The sequence below is a fragment of the Cetorhinus maximus genome, chromosome 15, assembly GCF_964194155.1.
Source record: "Cetorhinus maximus chromosome 15, sCetMax3.hap1.1, whole genome shotgun sequence".
Classification (NCBI taxonomy): Eukaryota; Metazoa; Chordata; class Chondrichthyes; order Lamniformes; family Cetorhinidae; genus Cetorhinus; species Cetorhinus maximus.
This window is the reverse complement of record NC_135893.1, coordinates 5,751,211-5,773,628: the sequence shown is the minus strand read 5'-3', so window position 1 is coordinate 5,773,628 and position 22,418 is coordinate 5,751,211. Positions and strand designations below refer to the sequence as shown.

The window sequence follows — 22,418 nt, the reverse complement described above, 5'->3', positions numbered from 1 at the left end:
TTGTCTATTACACTCTACCTGGAGCATGCATCACATCCAGACTCCGCAAAGCCTGTCCACTATCCCAAGTCAGTAGTGTGATGGAATACTCCCTACTTACCTGGATGAGTGCAGCTCCAACAACACTCCAGAAGCTTGACACCATCCAGGACAAAGCTTGATTGGCATCACATCCACAAACATTCATTACTTCCACCACTGACACACAGTAGCAGCAGTGAGTACCAACTACAAGATGCACTGTAGGAACTCACCAAGCCTCCTTAGACAGCACCTTCCAAACTCACGATCGCTATCGTCTAGAAGGACAAGGGCAGCAGGCACATGGGAACACCACCAGCTGCAAGTTTCCCCCAAGCCACTGACCATCCTGAATTGGAAATATATTGCCTTCCCTTCACTGTCGCTGGGTCAAAATCCTGGAACTCCCTCCCTAACAGCACTGTGGGTGTACCTACACCACGGACTGCAGCGGTTCAAGAAGGCAGCTCACCATCACCTTCTCAAGGGCAATTAGGGATGGGCAATAAATGCTGGCCCAGCCAGCGACACTCGCATCCCATCAGTGAATAAAACAAGAAATATGCTATTAGGAGTAATGGGTTGTAGAGGGAGAAAATTGAAAGGATAATTGAAAATATTGAGTTTCTATCACAAGTGATGACTCAAATTCTTTTTGAAATAGTTTAGTTTTTTTGTGCAGATAAGATCATAATTACATCGTTGAAGTCTTTCTCCCCCATTGCCAGAACCAGTCCACAACCTATGAACATGCAATTGCGATAGGCAGGAAAGGCCATCTGGCCCATCAAGCCTGCCCCCCCCCCCCCACCCCACCATGATGGCAGGACCATCATGGCAAAACAATTCCTCTCACCCTTGCAGCCGTGTAACCTCCTGGGAGAGACACAAGTATGGAAATAAATACAGGGCCAGTGGAGGAAAAAATGCTCTAAAATTCTTCTGCACCCTCCTCAAGACGATTGAAACCAGTCCGACAGAGCTTGCCTTACCTATAAAGACACTGAACCTGATGTTGCAGTCTCTGCCTCAGTCAGGAAGCAGTCTATCCGCCACCCCCCTGCTTGAAGTCAAATAGAGAATCAACATCCGCTACACTAGTCGGCAATGTGTCCCAGAGGTTCTATACAAGTACAGTTCCTGTCTATCATTTCAATTTGTTTGTCGCTTTAATTACCTAATATACAAATGGAGCACAAATTGTGATTATTTAATATCCTACTTGGATCAGGTCACCCTACTGGAGATATAAATTTAATTCCACAGCTGGTTATCCTTGTATTTATGTGAGAGTGACATTTACCAGAGAATTGTAGAAGCTTACAGCAGAGGAGGAGGCCATTCAACCCATCGGTGCCTGTGCTGGCTCTTTGAAACAGCAGTCATGCCAGCCATACATCCACACTCCTTGTCTGTAATCATGTGATTTCCTCCTTCCTTTTTAAGTTATTTACAGAATCAGCTTCCAGCACATTTCCAAGTAGAGCGTTCCAGACCCCAACAACTCCGAGTGTAAACATTTCTGTTCATCTCATCTTGGGTGTTTATTGTTTCTGAATTTAATTAATTTTTTTTTGTTTTTTTGTTTAGCTAACCGTTGAACATTATTATTTGTCAACATCATTTTAGTATTTCTTGTATTTAATACATTGATGTTTTTTTAAATTTAGCTAACTTTTCCACGTTATTTCAATCACTCATATATGTCCTGTACCCTGAACTTGGGTCTATTTTAGTTTGACCACTTCATTCTGCCACCAGCAGTGACATAAATGTGCAATGCAGCAGCCTGAAATTTGGAGGATGGTTTGGGTACACATCATGATTATAATGTGCAAAGATAACCTATTGAGGCATCAATATATAGAGAGATATAAAATATATATATGATTATATGTACGTATGTGAGGGAGAAAGGAATGGAAGGATATGTTGGTAGGGTGAGTTGTTGTCAATAGAGTGGGAGGAGGCTTATGTGGAGCATAAGCACTGAATGGGCTGTTTCTGTTTTGTAAATTTCATGTAATTTATTTAGAATAAAATGCCAAACCTGTACTTTAAGCAGAGTGTAAATTGCCAACATATGTATAATTTGAACTGCAGATGTCTCCACTCCACATGGATTGCAACGCACAGTCAGAGAACTTGTTTCCAATTTGTGTCTTCCATGTCTGTGTGGGTGAAAATATGCTTAATAGTAGCCGTGTCTGTATAACGTGGACGATTTAACGTGGGTGGAATAATAATAATCTGTTCTGCTCCAGGAATGCAAAGGAGACGAAGGAAAATTTTAGACACCTCGGTTGCCTACGTACGAGGAGAGGAGAATCTAGCGGGATGGAGACCCCGTGGGGACAGCCTCATCCTGGAGCATCAGTGGGAACTGGAAAAACTGGATCTCTTGCACGAGGTAAACAGAGCGCAGGACAGGCTTACAAAAGCAACCATAGTGCGGAGGCTGGAAATCTGAAATACAAACATAGAACACTCAGCTAGTCAGGCAGCATCGGTGGAAAGAGAAACAGAGCTAACGTTTCAGGTTGATGGCCTTTTGTGGATGACTCCTGGCAAAGCAGCTTATGCTTTGGAGCTCTTTGGGTTCAGAACAGTGACCGGAACGGGCAGGTTTACTGCTCCTCCAGGCGTACATTGGAATTGTATGGTCATCTTTTCAGTATACTATAATAATTTATTGCTTTTGGTTAAGGTAAGCTTTCACGCATTTCAAAATATTCGTCTACAGTGTGGAAGCAAATGTTTACCTAAAACAATCTTTGAAGATGCTAAAAGCAGACCTAATTAATTTAATTAAAAATTCCCCACCAGGAATTTTCTCCCTTTAAGAAAGACGGAACTTTCACTTCTTTACCTGTAATGTCAAACCCGTGAAAGCAAAGGAATCGGCTTCGCTCCCTGTATCTGTCCTATATTTTCTCCTTTGTTTGATTTGAAACACTTGAAATTAGGCAGCAGTTCTAGACACCCAATTGTCATCATTGTATATATCTGGCTGAATGATGCCATTTAATACCATCACCATTACAATTGCATTTTTGTTTCTCATTCTAGCTTTGACCAAGAAACATGTTTAATGAGACCCACTTGTGATTATTATTGTGGTAACTTTACATAGTTGCTTTTAGAAAAATAGAAAAAAAGTTACTACACCAAAGAAGGCCATTTGGCCCATTGTGTTCGTGCAGGCTCAAAAAGAGTTATCCAGCATTTGATCCTTAGCCCTCTAGGTTACATTACTTCAAGTGCACACCCAAGTTTTTAAATGTAACAAGAGTTTCTGCCTCTATTGTCCTTTTCAAACAGTGGGTTCCAGCCTCCCTTAAACGTCAGGTGAAAAAACTACTTCTCAACTCCCCTCCAATCCTTCCACAAATGTAATTAAGTATATGCCCCTGGTTATTGATCTCTCTGACTGAAATAGGCCCTTTTGTGCACTCTATCTATGCCCTTCATTACATTATTGCGTGTACTAAATGTCTCTCTGATCTGGATTATTATCCATTTGAGGATATTTCTACTTCTTCCCATTTATGTTGAACTGTAAAATTAATTTTGGGAATCATATATTAGTTACAGCACAGAAGGAGAGCATTCGGCCCATTGTGTCCGTTCTGACTCTCTGCCTTTTCCCCCATAGCCCTGCAAATTTTTCTTATGTGACAGATGAACATGATGAGGTGTTTTTTGCGTGTCGCAATATTATGCTTCTACATCTTGAACACTTTTATATGTTTGGCCAAGTAACCTGTTGTGTGTTTACGAAGGTTGAGAGGACACGCCATCTGCTGCTGCTGCGCGAGAAGCTCGGAGAGACAACTTCAAAATCTCTCTGTGACTCCATCTCCCCGAGTATGAGCAGCGGTACACTCAGCACCTCGACCAGCATCTCCTCTCAGATATCCACCACAACGTTTGAGAGCGCCGTCACGCCCAGCGAAAGCAGTGGATATGACTCTGCGGACATTCAGAGCCTCATGGATCGAGAGAAAGAACTGGCAACCAAGGTATTGGCGCAGTGAGGCACAGCCTGCGCAGGTCATTCAGTTTGGGGTATCTGCAGTGGGGGAAAAAAAATCCATGGGGTCCGTTCATTGTGCCAACTGAAATAAAGCACGTGAAGGTTGTGATAAAAATCTAACACGTCAGCTTGGAACTTCCATAAAATGTTGGTACAATTGTTTCTAGTGAACAGGCTTAGAACTTCGGTTTAATGGCAGTTACTTTTGAAGAAGTTGTAAAAGTTTTCACGTCTTTGGTTTTGAAATAATTGAATGGTCTCTGTCTTTACTTGAACCACAGGTAACAATATCTTTCTGATGCAGTGCTAGGAACTGATGGTCTGTGAATGAAATGACAGCAATTTACTCATTTTCATGGTGATGCTATTGATTAACCCACCCCCCCCTCACCCTTGCAGTTGCTGGCACAGATTCTTGTACTACAAATTCAGTCATAGTTCCCCACACAACATGTCCCTGAGCTTGCTTTACTGTTTGAAGGGAAGCAGAGGACTATGGCCAAACATATCCTCACAGAAGTAAGAATCTGGAAAGAAAAGTCAACCCGATTACTCTGGCATATCCCCCAGAAGCTAGTTAAGGTTTCTAATGGTGCAGTCCTGATAGCAAGTTTGTTTTTTTTTTGCTGTGGAACAATATGCGAATTGGGAAACAAACAGTAAAACACTTTCGTGAAAGCAACGCTAAGATTTGCTTTATTGCAAAAATAGTGCCATGTATCAGAGTAGAACAATTAGCAAGGCCCTTATATTCAGGCAGCTTGTGATTTGGGCCCTGTGTGTTTTTCCTTTGAATCTGTAGTCCAGTGCGAAAGGTAGAGGACCAGTCATGCTGTTGCCTGAAACGTCCAGTCAACCTTCATTTTACAGTGTGTTTTTCTGCGAATTGTCGATTTTTTTTTTTATTCGTTTGTGGGATGGGGGCATCGCTGGCTAGGCCAGCATTTATTGCCCATCCCTATTTGCACTTGAACTGAGTGGCTTGCTAGGCTATTTCAAGAGAACAACCACATTGCTGTGGGTCTGGAGTCTCATGTGGGCCAGACTAGGTAAGGACAGCAGATTTCCTTCCCTATCAGTGAACCAGATGGGTTTTTTTTTTAAAGACAATCAACAATGGTTTCATGGTCACCATCGGGCTTTTAATTCCAGATTCTTTTTTAAATGATTTCAAATTTCACCATCGGGTGTGGTGGGATTCGAACCTGGGTCTCCAGAGCATTACCCTGGCTCTATGGATAGCTAGTCCAGTGACAATACCACTGAGCCACCACTACATAAGAGGCCATTCGGCCCATAACCTCTCTGCTGGTTCTTTGAAAGAAGAGCTATCCAATTAGTTCAACTGCCCGCTCTTGCCTGAAAGCCCTGCAAGACTTGCCTTTTCAAATATACGCCCAACTCCATTTTTTGACAGTTACGGAATCTCGCTTCCGCCTCCCTATCCGGCAGCGCATTCCAGATCAGGACAAATGTTTGCATCAATACATTCTCATCATCTCCACTCCAGCTCTTTTGCCAGTTCTGCTAATTTCCCTTTCCAGAAACAGGCATTCAGTTTATTTTGTTCCTCACACTTGATCCAAAGATATTTTTTGCAGTTTTTTTCTGTAAGTGAATATCACTAAGACTGAGGTAATCTGTCAAGTTGCTGATTTATCCCTCATACCAATTTAATTTTTTCATAGTTTGCAATCTGAGACAAATCTTTCCTGACGCTTTAATTCTTTCGTCAAACGTGTCTTCAGCTGTCAACCTCTCTGGTCCTTTTCATGCCCGGCTGTCAAGTCCTTAATGTGTAATAATCTTTTTGTTTCAGTGCCTACAACTTCTAATGCACACATTTAATAAAGAACTGAACCAAGTCTGCGGCAGCATCAGTGACAGTAAGGTAGGTAGAAGTTCACGCCACAAGAAATTGCTTTAATATAAAAGACAGCCTAAAAATGATGCAGTACAGTTATGTTGCACGCTGGTAAACCATAAATAACATGCATCTGATTCTCCAGTGCTGTGTTACCGGGGCAAGTACCAGACGAAGGCTGAGGAACTCCATTTCCCTTCTCCGCATTTACCTCCTAACAAATAACTTCAGACAAAATAGCGGTTTCTGTTATTTCCAAACTCCCCTAAAAACCAAGCTGCTTTGTGCACCGTGTTTTCCTGCATTAAAGATACAAGTCACATCGAGAGCCTTGTGACGTGTCTATTCCTGGATCCTTTGAAAACGGCCTATTCAAGTAAACAGCTGTAGCTTGCTCCAAAGCTACTTCTCTCGAATAAGCCTCCCTGACGTAATAATTCTTCTTACCCTCTTTGAAGAACAGGCTTTATTAACCGTTATCTTTACATGCTGCAGTCAACGGACATCCTACCGATGTTAATACTCAAACCCCTAAAGTCGGAATTCAATCACTCATGGCTGACGGCATTACTGTCATTTATTTCTTTGCACGGGCACTTTACATGTTAGAAAACAAGCCCTGCGTTCCCCTCGCCACAATTCAGAACCATCCAGTTTATCTTGGAAGACCCCTTGCTGGATGAGATGAAAAAGTTTGACTATTAACCCTTAACTCCCCAAGACGTCCAACTTATTACTACTCACCAGGGTGTGCAACAAGAATAAATTTAAAATAATCAACAAAGCCTTGGTGCATCTAATTATAAAAAGGAATATGCTCAATATTTCTACTTCTGTCTTCCACATAAATTTCGGAACTGCTATGTACATGATCTGGTGTCACATCACAAGCTATGCAAGGTTTTAAGTCGCTGGTTATTTATTTTATATTCTTTACATTTTAATTATTTTATCCTGAAGTGCACCATCCCCTATCGAGGACAGCTGTGGAATCTCATTCTGGTATCTGAGAGTTTCTTGCTTGAAATGGCTATGAAAGTTGTAGCGAGAGTTGGGTGAGGGCTGAATGGCTGAAATGCCCAGACCTCAGCCCATCTCACCCCGCCTCGTTACTTGCCTGAAATTGGGAATTTGGTGTCTGGGGAATTGTGCTTGGAGATGTTGAATGCTACGAATTGCCATTTCTGTTGTGATTGAAGCTACCTGGGTGTTAATGTGGTGGTTTTGTGAGCATGCTGAAGGTATGTAGGTTAACGTTTTAAGGGGATAGTCTGCTTTTGAGTGCTTCAAGTAATCAGAGGAAATTACAATACTCCAGGGGGTTTTCAAACATACATGCGGGAGGTTCTCCTGCAAATATTGACACGTTTCAAGGGACCCCGTGACTAAGATTACAAAAGACGAGGCCGGTTACCAAAAGGAAAACGGTGCAATGTTTGCAGAATTAAGGTAGAGAAATGAGAATAATTTACTGGTAAGTTATGAAGTGGGGGAAAAAAAACAGCTGCCAAAATCTGGGCCTGAATCTTCTGGTCAGCGTGCGGGGTCCAGGCCCCCGCTCATCAACATGTAAAATGACGCGTGGTGATGTCGGGTGTGCGTCCCAATGTCACCGCGCGTCATTCCGATCTTCACTTCGGTGGGCACGCACCGAAGTCAATTGCGTGTCCGCCGAACTGTCAAAGGCCTATTAAAGCCATTTAAGTACCAATTGTATTAATTAACAGGGCTGCCCGTCCAACCTTAAGGTTGGCGGGGGGGCAGGCAAAGAGCCCAGGCGGCCTTTGCATTTTTCATGGAACCTCATCCACAGGCGGGATGAGATTTCGTGAAGGGTTTATAAATGTAATAAAAACTTTTAGTAAAATTCATTGACATGTCCCAGCTCATGTGACACTGTCACATGATGGAACATGTCTGAATAATTTTTAAAATTCTTTTTTTTGCAAAGTTTTATTCTGCCTCGGGGAGGTTTCTGCGCTCCGTCGCATGCATGCGCGAAAGAGCGCAGGCCCCGACTCTCCCTCCTTTCTCCCCCCCACCTGTACAGGTAGCACTAAGCGCTTCCGGGTGCACATCACGCTGGGTGGGCCTTAGTTGGCCTGCCCACACAAAATGGTGGCGTGCAGCCGACCGTGGGCGGCGGTGGGCTACGCGGACGCCCGCTCCTGAACCGTCCGCCCGACAGGGAGAAAATTCTCCCCCTGATGTCAGACAGAAAATCTGGCTTAAATCCTGTAGCATAGAGGAATCCAAGTTTCGCTATCTGTGCTTTGTGCTCCAATACTGTACTACTTTTTTTCAAATCTGTGAATATTCTTTTATATTCCCATATCCTGATGTAACACTCCTGACTTCTGCATCATATCCTCTGCCAAAATCCTTTCGAAAACTGTGGACAGCAACCAATTTAATAACATAAACATCAACCTGGGTAGGATGAAATAAAAACGGAAATTGCTGGAAAAACTCAGCAGGCCTGGCAGCATCTGTGGAGAGAGAAGCAGAGTTAACATTTCAATTCTTATGACTCTTCAATGTTTTTGCCTTTATATTATCCTGTGGGTAAGATGTCTTTTATCATTGAATAAATCCTTGGACGCCTCCTGAAATAAAACTGATGTTCTATTAAGGAAGCTGCATCTCATTTGGTAAACAAGACTAGGTAGTATTGCAATGTAACCCATTGGAAAATACATTCAAAGATCCTTTCCACAGATGCATCAGAGGTCAGGTTACTTGGCGTACCTGTTGTTGAGAAATATTATTTGCAAACAACATGCTATTTTCCAAGAATATTCTTTGGTCATCGAGGAGAAAGCAAATGGCACTTTGAGGATTGTAGATTTTTTACCATTCTGTAGATTAATACTAGTACTTTTCTAGATCAGAAAAGACCATCAGCTCTTAAAATTTTGAGCGTCCTGAAATGGCTGGGCTCTGTGATGTACCACGCAAAATACTTTTTTGATACTTTTAATTGTTTCAAGGTAAGTTTAAAATGAGAACATTCTTGTGTTCGTGCAGTTGGATGTGGATTACTAAAAAAATCCTGTTTTTCAGCTTTCAGATGTAAACTCCCCGATTGGTCGCGATGCTTCCGTGTCCAGTTTCAGCAGCACCACACTCACTCCTTCTTCCACTTGCCCATCACTAGCCGACTCCAGGTGTAACTCGGTGGATCAGAAGTAAGTCTGAATGAACGCTGCTTTGTGCTAATCAGGTTGAGGGATGCTCGCACTGAAAAAAAAATGGAGTACTTTCTTCATTGACTTGTCAAATCTGATGCTGAAAGGGGAGAGAGAGTTTAAAAAAAACAAAAAACCCCACTAACCTACAACAATATGCCTTGATCTCATTTTTAAAAAGTACCTCCTGCATTGGTGTGTATTTTGTCGCTGTCTATTAGCTTATGCTTATGGCCATTGAGCCAAATTAATGTGTCAAGTTTATGCTGTGTCTCCCACACCACAAAGAGCTGGGTTGAGATGAATGAAACTCATTTTGGAGAACCCTTGCAGCCGCTGGAGAAAGTTCTGAATCCAACAAATCCAGGGAACCTGGATGTCGAGGGATATACAGGATTGGATGAAGAGAAAAAAGGGAGGCTTATGGCAGATACCGAGGGCTCAAAATAGCGGAAGCCCTAGAGGAGTATAGAATGTGTAGGGGGGAACTTAAAAAAAGAAATTAGGAGAGCAAAAAGGGGGCATGCGAAAACATTGGCACGTAAAATAAAGGAAAATCCAAAGTTATTTTACAAGTACATTAAGAGTAAGAGGGTAACTAGGGAAATAGTAGGGCTCATTAAGGACCATAGTGGTAATTTGTGCGTGGAGCCGGAAGACGTAGGTAGGTTCTAAATGAATACTGTGTGTCGATGTTCACAAGTGAGAGGGACGACGTGGGTATGGAAATCAGGCAGAAGGACTGTGATATAAATAAAGAAATTAGCATAGAAAGGGAGGTTCTAAGTGGTCTGGCAGGCTTAAAAGTAGATAAATCTCCAGGCCTGGATGAAATGTATCCCAGGCTGTTGAGTGAGGCAAAGGAGGAGGTAGCAGGGGCACTGGCAATAATTTTCAATACCTCTCTGGCCACAGGAGAGGTGCCAGAGGACTGGAGGACAGCCAATGTGGTACCGTTATTCAAGAAGGGAGGAAGGGATAAACCAGGGAACTACAGGCCAGTCAGTCTAACCTCAATGATGGGAAAACTATTGGAAGCAATTCTGAGAGACTGAATTAATCTACATTTGGAGCGGCAGGGATTAATCAAGGACAGTCAGCATGGTTTTGTTAAGGGGAGGTCATGTCTGACCAATTTGATTGAATTTTTCAAAGAGGTGACCAGGTGTGTAGATGAGGGCAATACATTTGACGTAGTCTACTTGGACTTCAGCAAGGCTTTTGATAAGGTCCCACGTGGGAGACTGATAACGAAGATAAGAGCCCATGGCATCCAAGGCAATTTGGCAAATTGGATCCAGAATTGGCTGAGTGGCAGGAAGCAGAGGGTAATGGTCAAGGAGTGCTTTTGTGACTGGATGCCTGTGTCCAGTGGGGTTCCACAGTGATCGGTGTTGGGTTCCTTGCTGTTTGTGGTATATATAAACGATTTAGACTTGAATGTAGGAGGGTTGATCAGTACGTTAGCGGATGACACGAAAATTGGTGGGGTGGCAAATAGGAGGATAGCCTTAGATTACAGGCGGATATAGACGGGCTGGTCAGATGGGCTGATCAGTGGCAAATGTAATTTAATCTGGATAAGTGTGAGGTGATGCACTTGTGCAGGACAAACAAGGCACGGGAATACATGATGAATGGTAGGACCCTGGGAAGTACCAAGGATCAGAGGGACCTTGGTGTGCATGTCCACCGGTCTCTTAAGGCAGCGGGGCAGGTAGATAAGGTGGTTAGGAAGGCATATGGGATACTTGCCTTTATTAGCCGAGGCATAGAGTATAAGAGCAGGGAGGTTATGCTGGAACTGCATAAAACGCTGGTTAGGCCTCAGATTGAGTATTGAACTGACAGCCATTCCAATTCTTTTTGAAAGTTTTGGTCTTGAAAGTATTGGTAATTATTGCCTTGCTAGAGATGTCAACATCCCAGGACCAAGTAACAAAAAGACTTGATACATAATTGGACCATTTTCTTCCTCCATAACTTGGATACCAAAATTATTTTCTGTAAATCTATTCCAACTTAATGTAATAAAATCTTCAACTTGTGGAGAAAAAAAGCACCAGATGATTCTCATCCACCTCATGATGGGAATGTGGAATTTGAAACACAAACAGATCAGCCATATGATCTTATTGAATGGCGGAGCAGGCTCGAGAGGCCGAATGGCCTACTTCCCCTATTTCATATGCTGGCATCTTCCATGCCCTGTATCTCAAAAATCATTCTTCGGGGCTTCTTTATTTATTAACGCGTAACTCTTGAAGAACTTTCATTCCTGCATGAGTGTTTCAAACATTGTTTCCCGTGTCAGTGTTGTAATAAATAAGCTCCTCAGCGCCACGTGGACATTTGTAATTGAGTATATTTCAGCCCTTGCTTCTTTGTGAGCTTAGACTGTGTTCATATTGCAGAACTCCTGAGGCCAACTCTAGGTCTTCTAGTCCGTGCATGGAGTTTGATGGCTTCCCCATGGTTTCTCGAGTAGAAACTTCATACCTAGCCAGAGCAGGGAAGAATGAATTCCTGAACCTGCTTCCTGACATTGAAGAGATTAGGACCGGGTGAGAGCTTCTTGCTAGATTCCAATTTATTTCCTCCAACCTACTCCAAATTACAAACACTTTGTAAATGTTACACCAATTGTATTCAACCTTTTTTTTATGCATGTGCTTCTTTTCATATGCTGTAGTCCTGTGGTGTCAAAGAAAGGATATCTGCATTTCATGGAACCACAATCTAATTCTTGGGTGAAGCATTATGTTGCTATCCGTCGTCCATACGTGTTTATCTACAATAGTGATAAAGACCCAGTAGAAAGAGGCATTCTGAATCTGTCCACAGCTCAGGTGGAGTACAGTGAGGATCAACAGGCAATGTTAAAGGTCAGTAAATGGTTGCGTTGCAAATATTCACCTCTCATGAGGCTCATATCACTAAGATCCACTAACCGTACCTAGGAATATGAGCTCAGCACCAATTCTGTACTCTGGTAATCCAATGCTCCTCGTATGGTATTTATACTTGCATTCTCACATTTTTAATCTATTGAAGTGTGTAATTAAAATATACATTAAATTCTACACCTATATAAGACATTCCAATAAAAAAAACCCATTTGAAGACTTCCATGGCTCAGTTGGTTAAGACAGTATGTAAAGATGTGATGAAGACGTAGAGATCAGGGGGTCTCTGGTTTGAACTCCCATCTGTGCTGAGTTAGTCGATTTTGTTTATGGTGCCAAGTAAGAAACAACAGTCCATGGTGTAGGGAGGCCAAATTCTGATTTCTATCCAATGACACATGCTAGAAAGTGGGTTTATATGGGTGTCAGATGGGGGCAGGGTCAGCTTGTTACAGTGCCACAGTCAAATTAGTCAAATCAAGGTAGGAAAGTAAGTTATGAAGAGGTAAAAGCAAAATACGCTGGAAATGTGAAATTAAAAAGTTTTGGAGAGGAGTTTGCAATGGGACATTGATAGGTTAAGTGAGTGGGCAAAAGTTTGTCAGATAGAGTATGATGTGGGAAAATGTGAACTTGTCCACTTTGGCTAATAGACTAGAAAAGCAGCATATTATTTAAATGGAGAGAGACTGTGAATTCTGAGGTAGAGAGGGATCTGGTGAATCAGGAAAAGTTAGTATGCAGGTACAGCAAGTCATCAGCAGGGCAAATGGAATGTTGTTTATTGCAAGGAGGATGGAATATAAATGTAGGGGAGTTTTGCTACAGTTGTACAGGGCGTTGGTGAGACGACATTTAGAGTACTATGTACAGTTTTGGTCTCCTTATTTAAAAAAGGATATAAATGCATTAGAAGTTCAGTTACGGTTCACTCAACTGATCCCTGGGATGGGGAATTACCTTACGAGGAAAGGTTGGACAGGCTGTGCCTGTGTCCATTGGAGTTTAGAAGATTGAGAGGCGATCTTTTTGAACATATAAGATCCTGAGGGGGCTTGACAGGATGGATGCTGAAAGAATGTTTCCTCTTGTGGGAGAGACTAGAATGAGGGGGAACAGTTTAAAAATAAGGAATCTCCCATGAAGAAATTTTTTCTCGAGGGGTTGAGAGCCTTTGGAACTCTCTTCACTAGAGACTCTGCCTGGAGGCAGGGTCGTTGAATATCTTTAAGCCAGAGATAGATAGGTTCTTGACTAACAAGGGAGTCAAAGGTTATGGGGGGCAGGTGATAAAGCGGAGTTGAGGCCACAATCAGATCGGCCATGATCTTATTGAATGGCGGAACAGGCTCGAGGGACCAAATGGTCATCAACTGCCCTTAATTCGTATGTTCATATGTAAATCTTCTGCTATATCGTCAATACTCATAAAGATTGTCGCTTGGCTTAAGGTCTGCCTCTGGGACTGCATCTTAACAAAGATTCAGTACCTTCTGGAGAGAAATAGAAAAGGCTAAAATTGGCAGTGAAGAAACACTTTTAAATATTACATGAGAGTTCGGGATGCAACACCTTTACTTCTTGGTTAAAAAGTCTCTATAGCCCCAGTAAATAACCATTTGTTTGTTTATTTTATGGCACTGTGCAGACATCTAACACTTTTGCAGTGTGCACAAAACATCGTGGAATACTTCTGCAAGCAAGCAATGACAAGGATATGTATGACTGGTTGTATGCTTTCAATCCACTGCTAGCTGGCTCAATCAGGTAAATTCATTATTTACCTTTCATCCCTATTCCTACTCTTGAGTATCCTGGAACCCTTTCTGGGTGATGCGGAAGACATCTCATCGTTAGAAGCACACTCGAATGACCCAATTTTAATTTTAATTGAGAAACATTGCTTGGGAGGCAATTTAATCAATCAGCACTTTCTAAAAGTCAAATTGCTGCAAGAACTGTAATTAACTTAATCCTTTCTTTTTGTTTTCTGTTACTGGTGATCTTGTTGAGTAGGAGCAGTGCACTCTGCTAGTGGTGTAAGAGAACTTTATTTTTCTTTCATTCATGGGATGTGGGTGTTGCTAGCAAGGCCAGTATTTATTGCCCTTGAGAAGGTGGTGGTCAGCCTTCACCTTCCTGAACTGGTACAGTGCTGTCAGGAGGGAGAGGGAGTTCCAGGATTTTAACCCCGTGGCGATGAAGGGATGGTGAAAGTAAGGATAATGTATGACTGACTGACTGAATTCGAATTGTTGAAATGGCAATCCCTGGGTTAATTCATTCATAGCTGTTGTTTGGTCAGCTTGCTCATGCTGGTGCCTCTATTTTCCATAGTTTGATAGTGGAATGGTAGGGACAAAGATGTTAGGGAATATTTTAAGGGACACTGATGGTGCCATTTCACTCATTAACAGGCAGTTGGGTCCTCTTTACTGTATATTTCAGTATATTTTATATTTAGATCTATTTATAACAATATTTTGGAGTTTATTTTAAAATATGCAGAGTGCAATATCAATTTGTTGGGTCTTTCACATTGTATCTCTTGATTGTACACACACTACTTCTTCCGCACTTCATTAGATGTTTAAAAAAAATTAGTTATAAAGTCGCTGTTTGTAAGTAAATGCTTATTCATAAGGACTCTGCACCATACCCCTTAATGTCCAGCATTAATTTTAAAAATGTAATTTCTGAAATAGCACTGATATTATAGATGATATTGTCTTAGGAGCCTTACTGTGCAGATGGAATTAATTTGTCATATGTTCGAATCACTTAAGTGTCCTTGGTTTATGACTGTGTCTCCTTCAAGACAGCAATAGAAGAATGTAGAGGCTGTCTAGCTTATTTTGTCTTTGTTAATTGTCATTTTCCACTAACGTTATTCACCTTGTATTTCCAAGTAATGAATCTGAAGTCACCAAATCAAACCGGGCCTGCCTATGCTTGATGCATTGAGTCAGTGCATTGTCCTTTCAGCACTGGAGTTGGATGACCCATACCGAGATGATAAGCTCTAAAGGGTCAAATTGAAATGTGTAGAATAGTCATGGGCTTAGGCTCTGGTGGGCGTGGGTCCACTGAACAGTTTGCCGCTAAGGTTGAAGTGGCAGAGTTACTAGAGAGGCTGTGATGGTTGACATGTAATGATAAATTGGTGCAGTCCTAGAGGCTCTACTCATGCTCGGATCAAACATAATATAACATAGAGGGAGCTGGATTGTCTGTTCAATCATTGCCTTATGTGACATGAATGAGAACCTTTTGATCCTGACGTTGAAGTTGAAAATGTCCCATTTCCCCAGCTCTAGCATCCTCACTCCTCCTCCTCCTCCAGGTACCATTCTCTAAGGGGGCGTTGGTGACCATGGAGTGGTCCATGATTATGCTTGGCAAAGTACTGCAGTGGTTTGCCATTTGCCTTCTGCAGTATGGCTGACCAAGAAATTCTCCCACTCTCACCACCTGCCATCGGGTGTAGTGGAAGGATTTACAGACTGATTATCAACCTGTGTGACCATGTTATGAATGCACCTTCCATGGCCATCAAGTCCTGAAGTGGGACTTGAACCCAGAGCTTCTGGCCCAGAGTTAGGGACATTATCACTGCACCACAAGACCTCCAGCATCCTTACTAAGGAACAGAATATGTCACCAAAAGTACAAACTTGGGTTGGTTTACTTTTTGATTACAGAGTGTAATAAAAATTACATTTCAGTATTTTGAGGGATGTCATTTATTTTTGCTTTGTTTTAATTTTTTTTATAATTAAATGCCTTCGGATTTCTAGGACCTAAGCTCTGGAATTCACCCCCTAAACCTCTCCAACTCTCTTCCTCACTTTCCTCCTTTAAGATGCTCCTTAAGACCAACTCTTTGATCAAGCTTTTGGTCCAAATTAATAAACCTTTATTTATTTACATTATCCTTAACTTTTCATTCACATTTAATTATGTAAAGCACTATAAAGTTACGTGGCTCGGTGTCCCAAATTTTGTTTGATAATGCTGCCATGAAGTGCCTTGGGATGATTTACTGCTGCATGTCATTTTTATAAATATCACATAGATTGATGCCTTCACAGATTCATGCCTTCCAGTTACAAATTTTGTTTCTGCCTTTTTAGGTCAAAACTCGCTAGGAGACGTTCAGGGCAACAAACGATGTAAAGGAAAACCTTCACTGAAAGCAAGAAATGAAGTAGTAATTCTGACTTGGCTTTCGAACATACAAGTGTTGCTCTTAACCTTTTGTGATTTTTGACGGTTTCTCATGTACACGTGGCTTAACTCTCTATCTGAGCACCTTTTTTCTAGTTACCAAAATACTGCTTTTTCTTTACATCCATTCCAGATCTCGTAGTAGCATGTTGTAAAATAGTCGCGTGTGTGCACGATTCTCAACACCTTTTTCCATTTTCGCCTTCTTGTGTCTGTAGGATGTCCTTGTCTGTGCTTTCTGTCAAACTGTAGCCTTTAATTTGCAAACCATAGGGGTAACTGCAACTGGCCCTTGGGGCTCGTAGCTGTGAGATGAGAGGGAGCTCATCTTGATGAGATGAGAGAGATGTAAGATGAGTTTAAGGAGTGTATGTATCTTCAGGAATAGGTTGTGTGTTCTGGAATACCTTGCATGGTAATCTTCAGTATTCTAGAATGTCATGGCTGCCGGAAGAATTTAGACTGAACGTTTTTGATGGTCGCAACAGCTGCAAACTTTGCTGGATTGTTAAATGTGGGTCGGTGGGGTTAGTGAAGTTCATTCTGAGGAAGTGCATTCCTTCTACTTAGTTAGCAGGAAAACTATCTTGAAAGCTGACCCACTTTGAATGGATTCACCAGTAAATAGCGTAACAGGAAGACGCAGGACGGACTGGGGAAAACAATCTGGGTAAGATGCTGCTTATTTTAGGCACGTGCTACAGTGGTTGGACTGTCCCCTTTCCTAAATCTCTTTCTTCTGTGTGCATGCAAATTTAGAGCTTACAAATTTGCTCTAGTTTCCTCCTCCTTACTTTTGAGCAAAAAAGCAGATAATAGCAAAAAGTTTTTTTCAGAATTGACTTCAAAAATGCAGGTGATTCTCACCTTCGAGTGCATTGAGATGCCCGCGTTATTTCAGTAACAAATGCTTCCTTGCAGTATAATCGTCATCAATCAGGAGCAATATCCGAGAATAACTGACCCAAGGTCAGGTAATTCCACATCACTGCTGTGCCAGATGGAGAGCTGAATATACTCCACAACTCCTGCACCATGCTGTATTCCTGCATACAACCAGATGCATTAGAAATAAAGTTGCCTTCTAATCCATTATGCCATGATGAGGTACTTGCTAACCCTTTTAGTTGCTGGCCTTTGCCCATCAGATAACCTGCAGCTGATGTTGCTATTTTAAAATAAGGGTGCAATTTAGAAAGTAGCAAAAGAAAAACAAGACTCTATTGAAGTTGCAGGTCAGTATTCACACCTGTGACTGTACCAGTGAGCTTACTGCAGTAGTTAAAGTACAGATGTTGAGGCAATTCTCTCAACAGCTCATCATGCGATAATCTTTAATGTGTTTCAGTCTCAACAGTTTAGCTAAGAGCAAGTTTGACTGAAGGGACAAGGGTTTCATTGCACGTTATTCCCCTGAAGTTACACACACACACACACACACACAATGATTTTCAGTTTTTGAAATCCATTTTGTATCTTGACTGTCACTAATGCATCCCTAAAGGTGTATGCTAAAATGTCCCTTGCCAAATGGTTTGCCCCTTTCACCAAACAAAGTATAACACAAGCTGATCACATCCCTGTTTATGGGCAATTGCAATGTCAGTATTTCTCAGTAGTTTTGAGTTTGCTGTCATAAAATGTCATCTTATTGCCAAAATGAAACGCACCAATTTGTACAACTGCAGGGTAGATTGGAACAAATGGTAGAGAATATTTAATCATTTGAGGAAATATTGACTAACCGCACTGTAATGAATGGAGGCATTTAGAGTGAAAACAAAGGTTTGTGACAAGCTATTTATTAGAAAAAAGTTAATATATTTAGGATATGATTGGCAATCATGTAGCATTTTGCCAAACTTGAACACAGAGGAAACATTTCGATAATTGTAGTTTTGTCCTTGATCTATTCCGTTTGGCCCAACAGAATAACGGGCTTCCCTGGGCATCTCAAAGACCTCCGTTCCTTGTAGGGCTTTTCCCTCCAATTGTTTTCAAATGTTGCTACGTAAGCATGTACTTCTAATGCATTATAGCTGCCTAATAAAGCTTGTGTGTCATGGAAACAGTTTTCCACTAACACCAAACGAAAGTGAAGTGGAATTCTATGATGCACACGGACCTTTTATGGTCACATGCAGTAGAGATTAGACCACATTTAGCAAACCAGCACAGACAATTTAGCAACGCTGCGGATTTATTTTTACAGTATATATGCACTTTTTCTTACCAATAACTGTTGACCATGATGTGCATAAATAGAGCTTGATCAAATGGGATCCTAGTGGGGTTAACTACTGGATATTCTTGCAGTTTGTCCACTGAACAGTTACCAGGAGACTTTAAGCTGCTTTACATGCTAATCAACATTGATTTGTGGAGTGGATATATGAGGGGCATTAATAGTCTAATGCGACAGAGAACCACATTGATGCTTGAATTGTTTACTACAGGAGTTACCAGGATGAAAGCTGCCTCAGCAAATCAAAAGTGAGAATTTCAGTGGTAATATTTGATTAGTGTACTGTTTACAGTTTCATTTTATTGCAGAAGGAACAGTGCTATGAAATGAGAAGGGGGAAATCTCTAATCTTTGCTTTGAACAACTGAAATCAAATGAACGAAAGTGCTGAAACTGGAATTTTAATCCTTAGTACTCATCCTATTCCTTGAAATCCCAATGCGATTTGCTCTTCCCTCACCAGGTTTCTGTTTTTAAAAAAAAGTTTAATTTGTATAAAAGAATCCAAGTGTTTATGAAATATATATGGAAACATGTTGCTGAGTTTAAGGTAAATGCATGTTCATTTGTACACAAGATTTGCCTAGTTTGCAACTATAACTTGCATTGCATCTCACGCTATCATAATATGGAGCAAGTAAAATTGGATACAGCTTAGCTTCTACAAACCTAGGAAATCAAATAGCAAACAACATTTATCTAATACATAGATCCTTTTAGATATAACTATTGAGAATTAAAATATAATTGTATTCTCTGATGCATTTTTAAAAAACTGTTCACTAACGAGAGCCATTTAAAAATAATGAAGGGCTTGACTGAGGCCGGAAAACCTACAGTTCATGGTCTGCACTGGAACAAAAGTAGAAATACCCAAGACCAGTTAAATGTATAGCTTTACAGTGTAAGGAACCCAGTATATTAGACTACATAGGTTATAGTATGCATAATGTAGTCAATTGCTTATAAATGACAGCAGATGATTTAACTCTTTGAGTTAATCCCTTATCAAGCTGCATGGCTTTTATTATTAATGGACTATGCAAATGTACCATTTCTACTAAAACATAACTCGGCTATATTTTGTTGCGTGACTTACATTAACAATATGCAAGCTTCGAATAGAAAGTATTACTTTTCTTTTTAAATTTCTTAAGTATAAAAGCTGAATCTAAACCAAAAGGTGGTAGTTTTTCGTAAGTCAGTATCTGCGCTTAAGTATCCGACTACAGAAGGACCCACCGCTATTTATTATCTGCAAATCACTTTGCGTAAATTTTAAAGATACGGTCCTTAGCTGTGAACGTGTACAGGTTTTGTATTGGAGAGGGTCAGGTTAAATAAGTATGACCGGTAGAGCCAGTACAATGTGCGCCTGAGGTCAGCCAACCTGCAGAGCTCACTGCAAGATGGTTCATGCCAGAGGCCAGCCAACCTCCAGAGCATGGGCAATTTGAAAAGCATTTGATTAGTAGGACTTAATGTACCATACATTGGTTAGCTAATGCTTCAGTGTCTGAAAAATAAGACTAGTTCATCTTTATATACTAAGTACTGGATATTTGAAATCATTGCAGTATATTTAAGCTGGATAAAGTAGTCAAAATAGATACACGTTCTTGTATGATATTTATAGCTAAATACAGGTATGAATGAAGGATGTTGTAGGAGTAAGCTTTGAAGCCTTTACTTTCCACATTAGATACCAAATGAAATTTGCACATCTTGCACTTTTAATATCATGTTTCCAGCTACATCACAATGTAAGCAGCACTGGCACTAAAAAGATACCAACCTAACTTTAAACAAAACAAAACCCTAGATCTCTTCAAAACATAATGTACAGTTTAGTAAGGGTATAACTGAAGAATTGCTCTGTTAAAATATAAATTGAAAACTGATGACTGAATTTATTTGTCATTTTCTTTAAAAAGGGTAAATATTTAAGTCTAAAATAGTATGGGAAGTAAAATCTGCAATTTGCTTAAATCTCAAAGCATTTTCAGGGAGCTGAAACAGATCCTAATATATGAAATCACATGAAAACATAAGAGTTAACCCTGTTTGAGAGTTGGCCTTCTCTACAGTTAGGAGAAATAATGTCCACATTTTTAGAAGCAGATTTTTTTATTCTCGTATCAAATCTCAAATAAATGAACTGAGACCCAAAGTTACCAACCCCCTCAGTGAATCAGATTTGTCAAATGAAGGACACTGATAGAGCAGGACATGCTTAAAAAAATGACTTGGCCTTCAGTGTTGATGAAGTTGTACAAGAAAAGAAATCCAGGCGGATATGTTATTATCTGTTCACCTGAGTAAGTCGAATCCACAGAACAAGTGCACTGGAAGTTCTTTTACTTTAGTACTGATCTTTTTAATTAACATTGTAAGATTCCATTATTGCCATTGTTTTATCAACTCTTTCAGATTATAAATCCAGTTTCTACTGGAGGCCAGAATTCGTTCACATGTTAAACATATATCATGGAGCACAGCTTTCCCCCCTCTCACTTCTAGCTTCTGTGTAATTTTTAGCTAGTGCACAATGAGTGCACTATTTATTTTGTATGAATTGTTTGCAGTAAATTGCACACCTTTTAAGAAGTAATTGTTTAGGAAGGGATTGAAAATTGCTGTGGGACATTGTATATTTTCTCAGCATAAGAGCCCTTTCACCAGTACTGCACATTTGGATATGAAACAACCACTTTTTTTGAGAGAGACCGTATACCTTTATAATGAGCATAAAGCCTTCAGAGTAGGGTTCCAGTATAACAGTTGGCTTTTTGTATTTCAGATAAGCCAGACTGCAAGTACTCTAGTACTCTGCTGCAGTACTTACTGTGATTATTTTATTATTTTTTTATAGAGTATTTTACATGGAAAATTTGAAAACTGGTAAATTGAGTGATCAAATCCACACTAATTTTTCAGCTCCACCAAAGCCTCCTGTACATTGTTTATGGGAGTCAGTGCTGAGATTGAATTATTTTGTAGATTTGATTGCATGAAGAACTTATACATAAATTGATGAGTTATACCATCTCCCTCAAAATAAAAGATGAGTGGGTATTGCCATTAAAGGGAAAGATACGGTAGCTGCTGTTTGTAGGTTTGAATGTGCTGGTAATCAGGAATTTACCTGTGTGTTTTTCTAATTTTAATTTTGTCTTGTTGTGGCTGGTTAACCACAATCCATTGTAGTTTAAGGGTAGTTTTAGTTGGGATTGATTTATTGTGCTTCCTGTCAACACCAGTCCCCTCAGAGGAGTGCATCAACACTGTACATTATTTATTATATTTCGTCAGGGTGGCTACACATTCATAATTTTTATTTTGTAAATATGTGTTGAACCAAGCTTGAGGTATAAAGACTTAAAAATGTAAATATTTCATTTATTTGTACTAATTATAATCCATTCGCTGTATAGCATAGACGTGTAATGCAGATATCTAATTCTGTGTATGGTAACCTGCACCACTGAACTGTTTAGTGAATGAGGTAACAATAAAGGTACAACCAGAGCATAAGCAAAATAAACTTGTCTTGTTTTTATTCCTACTTCACATAACACCGTAAAACAAGTGGACCAGTGAATATTTCAAGTAGTTTTCATTTTAGGTGGTAAAAGAATTTGCACTTATATAGTATATCAACCTTGGATGTACACTTCACAGCCAACAGATCACTTCTGAAGCGTAGGTGTTGGTTCTAAAGACAAACACGGAGCTGGAAAAAGCACACAGCAAAGTCCCACAAACAGCAACAAAATAAGTAACCTGTTAATGGGTTTTTAATGTTGCTTGAGGAACTAGTATTTTCCGGGACATTGAGAACTCCCCGCCCCTCAAAAATAGGCCGTGGAGTTTTCTACGTCCACCTGAACAAGCAGGTGTGCTTCAATTTTAATGCCTCGCTCAAAAGATG

At 40.6% G+C, this 22,418-nt stretch overlaps 1 protein-coding gene across 8 annotated transcripts in view; it reads left to right on the top strand.

Moving 5' to 3' along the window:
* kif1b (kinesin family member 1B) overlaps positions 1–22,031 on the top strand; it is a 197,730-nt gene extending 175,699 nt beyond the window's left edge. For all 8 annotated transcript variants that reach the window (XM_078557785.1, XM_078557783.1, XM_078557779.1 and 5 more), the window contains 8 exons: positions 2,286–2,431; positions 3,804–4,043; positions 5,877–5,948; positions 8,985–9,109; positions 11,524–11,673; positions 11,802–11,994; positions 13,664–13,782; positions 16,149–22,031. In XM_078557785.1, coding sequence (XP_078413911.1) covers positions 2,286–2,431; positions 3,804–4,043; positions 5,877–5,948; positions 8,985–9,109; positions 11,524–11,673; positions 11,802–11,994; positions 13,664–13,782; positions 16,149–16,191 — 1,088 coding nt within the window. In that variant the 3' untranslated portion in view covers positions 16,192–22,031. The remainder of the gene's footprint in view (positions 1–2,285; positions 2,432–3,803; positions 4,044–5,876; positions 5,949–8,984; positions 9,110–11,523; positions 11,674–11,801; positions 11,995–13,663; positions 13,783–16,148) is intronic.
* The last annotated feature ends 387 nt before the right edge of the window (positions 22,032–22,418 follow it).